The 6,414-nt window shown below is 36.0% G+C and overlaps 1 protein-coding gene across 1 annotated transcript; it reads right to left on the bottom strand.

The window, feature by feature from the left end:
- Positions 1-3,921: 3,921 nt before the first annotated feature.
- Positions 3,922-5,454, bottom strand: LOC141830092 (cyclin-dependent kinase inhibitor 5-like). Its single transcript, XM_074717580.1, has 3 exons — positions 5,018-5,454; positions 4,386-4,574; positions 3,922-4,236 (listed from the first exon to the last, which is right to left on the bottom strand). The coding sequence occupies exons 1-3, from the start codon at positions 5,422-5,424 to the stop codon at positions 4,167-4,169; spliced, it is 666 nt and encodes a 221-aa protein (XP_074573681.1). The 5' UTR covers positions 5,425-5,454; the 3' UTR covers positions 3,922-4,166.
- Between the last annotated feature and the right edge of the window lie 960 nt (positions 5,455-6,414).

The following is a 6,414-nucleotide window of genomic DNA, read 5'->3' as shown; positions in this document are numbered from 1 at the left end:
TGACCAATAAATTTAATATTATAAACTTATTTTGTTAGTTCATAGAGAATCTATATTTATTTATGCATTTAATAAATTAAACGCATATGTGTTACATCTTTGGGTAATAGATATGCACCTATACTATACTGTCCCTAGGTATAGCTGAGTTAGTTATGACAGAACAGATTTATAAAAGAGGACAAGAGTTCGAATCTCGACAAAATTGAGCAATACTCTCTTCCGTTATGACCAATAGTTTCTCGATTTACCTCCTCACAGATGGTCATGAGACCGTTGGGGTGACGGATACCTTTTTACAGAAGATATGCACCTATAAATTAAACCTATAAATAGTAGTATCATTATTTATTATTATTATTAATTACTGATTTAATTATGTCCATATTACTATAAATTTTGAGTGTAAGTAAGATTTTAAAGCTGATTTTTTTTAGAAGAAGAGAGAGAAAGTAAAGGATGACTTAGGTGATTTAAATTTAAAAAAAAACAATTTTATAGGCATGAATGAATGAGGTGAAAATACACAAATTTGAGGGGTGTATGTGTATCTTTGATTTTAAAAATAGTTAATTGCTTTAATTATTTTAATTAAAGGAAAGCACACTAGCGAGGATTGTTCCGGATGCGCGTTTGTTCGATTCGGAGCAGCTGTTCGCTGTGTGTGCATGGCATCTAGGCTTCTCGATGGGAGATCACTGTGTCCCCTGTTTGGAGCTCTCAGCCGAGAGAAGGGTGAAGGAGTCTCTCCTATCACCATCAGCAAGAGGATGACAGCAAATCCTAATTTCCATTTTTTATAATTCAAAAATGTAATTCTTATTAAATATCAAATATTTTTTAAAGCACATATTCTCTGAGATAGATTAAGAGGGATATAAAATTTTCATGACACAATCAATAATTCACTTTATTTTTGTATAACAGAGGAGTGAAATTGCTACGCAATTGTAGACTTCGTGACTAATCAACACCATAACCAACATCTCATATTTTTCATCTCATTAAAAAAAATTATTATATAATTAAGATTCGATTTGTAAATATTTATAAAAATTATTGAGTATTTTACCACTACGTCATTACTCCGAGAGGCAAATCCTAATTTTCTAATTATGACGGATTCCACCTTAAGCATTATTATTTTGCAAAAAATATTTCTGAATAAATTTGTCTGATTTTAATCGTACTAATTCCTTATAACTTGAATAAGTTTTAAATAATAAAATTTTATTTACTTGATAAATTAATTTACAATGATCTATTCACAAAATGAATAGGTTTTCTTGTAATTAATTATTCTACTTATTAGTTAAAAAAATAAGTTTTATCAAACTTATTTATTTAAATGATCTCACACATATTAAACTATATAAATAATATCAATTGGCTGGGATTTTGATTATGTGATTGGTGTTTCAATGGGTGAGGCAGGTTAAGGGTGAGCATAGTAGTGCTGAGGTTGTTAGTGTATGGGTATGTTGGGGTTGAAGTGGGGGAAGTATTGGCAAATTGGCTGAAGTGAAGTTGATGTTCAAGGTAGTGAAGATCTTGCCACCTTGTGCTTGGTTGAGAACTATAATTATCCTCTCCATCGTGATCAACTGCAGCTTCTCGATTTACCTCCTCATAGCTGATCATGAGACTGACCATGTGGAGCCGTTGAAGTAAAGGATTCCACCTTTTGCTGAAATGGCCAACACTCTCAAGCTTGCGACTCACTGTCCACAACAATCATGCTGCTAGCCTGCTACTATAGTTTGCAATCAAAATTGTCAGCAACTTGTCGTTCCTACTTTCTATCACACGTTTTCCACTTCTTTGCTTTCTTGCAATCCTGAAGATAAGCTCATTGAATCTTTCTGGGCATCTTTGCTCAGATCAGGCCAATGTGTCTGCAAAACAGACCAGATCGCTCTCTTTTGTGACACACATGGCATGGCATTCAGATTGTGCAATGCCAGACCTTGAAGTGATCACACCAGCACCATGGGACCTACACATCATGCACATGGCTGATATCGATCTGGATCGTTCGAGTTGGAATGGTATCAACAAAAGGTCAATGATCTGCTCTTTTTCAAGAAATAGGTAATCTCACATTGATCAATTGAGAAGTTTCAAAAAGCAGAGATTCAGATAAATAATGTAGAAATGAGTTTGGGTCACTTAAAGATATATTAAAACAATAGAAATTAGGTTAGCATGAAGAAAGAATGGAATCAATTAAAATTTTATCAAATTAGATTGATATAGAAAATCAATTGATCAAACCAATTTTTTCATTGATTGCAATTTGACTTGTGGCAAACACACATAGGAGGGAGAGGTAGTCTCTATTGCTCACTTGAATCCAACTTAAATTGCTCAATCTTGTTGACTGCTCTACTATTGTTGCTTGCAATGTGCCACTAACTAGATCAAGCACCTCATCCATTTCACTTGCTTAATATTGATTGACTTGATCCACAGAGAATATTGTATCTCTCTCAATCTAAATATCTTCTCTATTCTAAAATACTTATAGGTAGGAGTGACCTGGGTTTTTTTTATTTTATTTTCCCTGTTATTTAACACTCTCCTTAGAGGATGATGCCAAATTACCTAGCATTTAACTTTGTCAGATAAAGAAAGTTTCACATGCAAAAGCAGACAGTCAATTAGTGTTTGGAGCTAACCTTTCTATGTCACCTATTCATTTTAGATCTATTATGCTCTTGAATTTTCTCTCATTCATTCTCTTGCTTAATTAGTATGGTTCATCACCTCTCCATCTTCTATGTCTCCCCTCTCCTCTAAACTTCTCATTTCCTTTTATCCAAAGAGTCTCTGGAACCACACTAGCACTAGGAGGAAATTGGGAAGTTCTGGTCATTGTTTTTGGTGAAAAACATTTTGCAGTGAACTGCTTAAAGTTGGGATTTGACATCCAATGTTAAGCTAAGACTTGTATGAATAATTTGCTTGATTTTTCTGAATTTTATTTTGTTACTCTCATGGATCAGGTGAGAATCCCCGAATGGGGTATCTTTAGTTTAGAATCTTTATTGGAGTTGGAGGAGTTGCAAGATAAGGAGTTGGAAAAGGCACAGGAGTTTGAGGACATTTTGTAAGAGTGATGGCATGAGCAGTGTTCCATGCGAAGTTGATCAAGCAGTTGTCAAAAATGAAACGAGATCCAATACTTCTGCCAATCAGCAAATCCAGCAGCAGATGATCATTCAAAACTCTAATTCTGAAGGTATTTTATTGCTATTTTCTTAAGCATTTGTATGCCATTTAGCCTTGAAGATCTCTTATTTATATTCTCTTAAGAATTTTTAATAGTTGAGGAAATCATTTGCCTGGCCCACTCAAATTGTGCAAGAGTTATGCTTTACTTTATTCACCTTTTGATTAGTTAATGTTCAGTTTCAATAGGATGCCCTTTCTTCTGAAGTGGATGATACACAATGATTTATCAATTTTAATACTTTATAAATTATCCTAATTTTCTTAATAACTTCAGAATTTAAATTTTTGTCTAGCTTATGGTTCTTTCATAAGACAAATAAACTTAGATTTACAGTTTTTCATCTTCCATCCTAAGACAATGAACTCATGAGGATAACTCTCAATACGAGAGAAAATAGCATATGTAGTTTCAACCTTTTTACTTTAATAATCATTTGATGTTCTTTTACTTCAAGATAGATATACAAAAATGATAAAAAATCCAGTTAGCTTCATTGACTATCCTTGAGATCTTCAGCTATAGGCCAAAATTTTCCACCGGCCACCAGGGTAAATCTGAAAGATTTCTGGAAGGTAGCAGATTGTGTCATATCATAGATGGATTTCTATGTTTGGGCTCTCTATTTGATAGGAAAAGTACATAGAACATTAACTATGCGACCATATACAAAATTTTGTTGCATCCCAAATAGTTGGAACCAACTGGGTATTGGCAAATGTCTTTATTACACTTGAGTCTTCCCAGTGCTTACAATACAAACATCAATCAAACATCGAAGCTTTAATGGATGTTCTAGGGTTCTATTCTACGTTACACTAAACTAAACACTAGTCCTCCTCGAGTTGCAGAGCTTCCAGCACCACTCTGCCATCCCCACTTCTCCATTTTGTGTCAGAGGTTGGTTAAGTTTGTCAGATTGGACATCACTCGCTCACGAGTCCAATTTCACCCATTCATAGCGGCCTGGCAGAGGCTGATCCTTCACGACATCGAAGTTGTACCTGACAAAAGATTACAGCAATTTTAGATGCCAATCATGTTTGAGATCACATATTCAATGACGAATGAATACGAGCATCACAAACTACAGCACACCTCGCAAGTACTTAGCTTGTTCATCAGTCTCGAGACAAAAGCAAAACATACTTACTTCTCTAAGAAACTTGTTTGTTGGAGTTCTTCTGGGCCTGCGAAAAGCGCTTCCATTTCGAGGGAAGATGGGATGTAATCAGTAGCTGAAACCTGTTGCTGCTTTTTTGCACAGCACTTGATTGTAGAACCAGGAGTTACTGCTTCTGAGTTACTTATCAGGCTGCAGGGTGTGGTTTCCCTGTCACTCCTGCGCCCAGATGACAACAAACATACAATTTTGTTCACCAGAACGAGCAAACATTTATAGCAGAACCATAAATTCAATGAAAAGAAGCTTTCGGTGAAACAGCAAAAGGTTTTTTTGACAGACCAGATCATCTGATAGTGCTATTAAGCTCCATTCATTTCGATGGAAAAAAACATGGATGTTTTGTCGGATCGTCGACAGATAGAATTAAATCCTCAGCAGAAGAAAAACGTGCAGGAAAGCAAGTTGATGAAGAATTAGAACAGAAATGAATTGCTGAAGTAATCTAAGACTCGAGTTAGGAATTAGAACAGAAGTAACCCAAATTGAAGCAAAATTGACGGATAAAAAAACAAACATGAATCTTTTGCGGGCTTGAGAACTCGGGGGGAAAAAATAGGGGCAAAGAATCCAGAGAATTACTAGAATTCAGAGAAATCTACCTGTTCCCGTCGAGCTCATAAGGATTTCCACCAAAAGAAGCTTCAAGCTGGATCGATATGCGAGTCGCTGGTACCACTGAACCCACAGAGCCGCCGACTATCCGGCGGCGAGGGCTATGGCTAGGGCCTGCTTTCGGAGTGGGCGTGTTCTTGTCGGCGGCTCTGGACCTAGCAGAGAGGCGAGCGCGAGTTGGCTTCTCGAGACGGCGGCTACGGAGCTGCAGGCAGCACGCGGCGTCCACCGGCGACGACATCTGGAGGCGCTCGAGGGCGAGGGTCCTGGCCCTGGTACGCGCTCCGAGGTAGGGTTGGTAGGAGGTGGCTTTCCCACCGCCATTAGCCTTCCGCGCGTACTTGGCAGTTCCCGAACCCTGCGACTTCGCCATAAAAATCCGATCTTTCACCATAAAACTTCACAAAGGAGAAGAAGAAGAAGAAGAAGAGAGAGAGAGAGAGAAAGGCGAGCTGTTGCAGGTGTAGAGGTGAGCGCTGTGGAAGGAAACGAAGCGGCGAAAACCAAACGGACGCCGAAAGTAGCCGCACGAATGGGTCTAAATAAAATAAAAACCAAAAAAAAAAAAAAACCAGACCACTTACAAACAAAAAGAAAGTAACCCGGTCAATTTTATAAGTAATTTTTTTATTTTATTTATTACTTTTTTAAAAATATATTTTTTATTACTAGGGTGATTGGGCCGACTTTGACCGACCTTAGTTTTAATATTTCATAGAAGATATAAAAATGTAATATGAAATCTCAATATAACACATAAAATATAGAGGTGGGATTCAGTTATATTAGAATTTCATATTACATTTTTATATAGTTTATTATTTTTTATATATAATTACTTTTTTAGCATTATTATTATGTGCAATAATTTAATTTCTTATTTTGTTGCTTTAGAATTATAAACTTTAATTTTAAACAAGAGAGGTAATCCTTATTACAATAGATTCTTGCTTTAGAAGATTAAATAGATCATCGCTCACCCATTAATTTATGGCCTAAATTTAATCAAATAAACAACAAAATTTGTAACATAAATAAAATACACAACATTATAAATAATTAATTGGGATTATAATTGAAAGCAGTGTGTAAATTAAAAGTCCCACATGGGCAAGTAACCTACCAGCTACGCCATTCAATTTGGTGGAGCCAGCTTGAAATTTGATTCGTCCCTTCGTTTCAGGCATTGATGATCGTCACGCTAACCGTCTGCCAGTCAACGACGTATCTAAATTGATTCGTATAATTAATTGCCAGCATTTTTTTTCTTTTCTTTTTAAAAAAAATGATCTTAATTTTGATTTTCTGGCACGAAGGCAATTTATTCTGGCCGTTAATAATTTTTCATCTTTATTTATTTCTGATCCTCGATCGTCCACGGTCA

The sequence above is a fragment of the Curcuma longa genome, chromosome 5 (genome assembly GCF_044706935.1).
Source record: "Curcuma longa cultivar G26 ecotype Majalengka, Jawa Barat chromosome 5, ITB_CL_G26_1.1, whole genome shotgun sequence".
Classification (NCBI taxonomy): domain Eukaryota; kingdom Viridiplantae; phylum Streptophyta; class Magnoliopsida; order Zingiberales; family Zingiberaceae; genus Curcuma; species Curcuma longa.
Note: the sequence above shows the minus strand (reverse complement) of the source record. Positions and strands in the feature narration are given on the sequence as shown.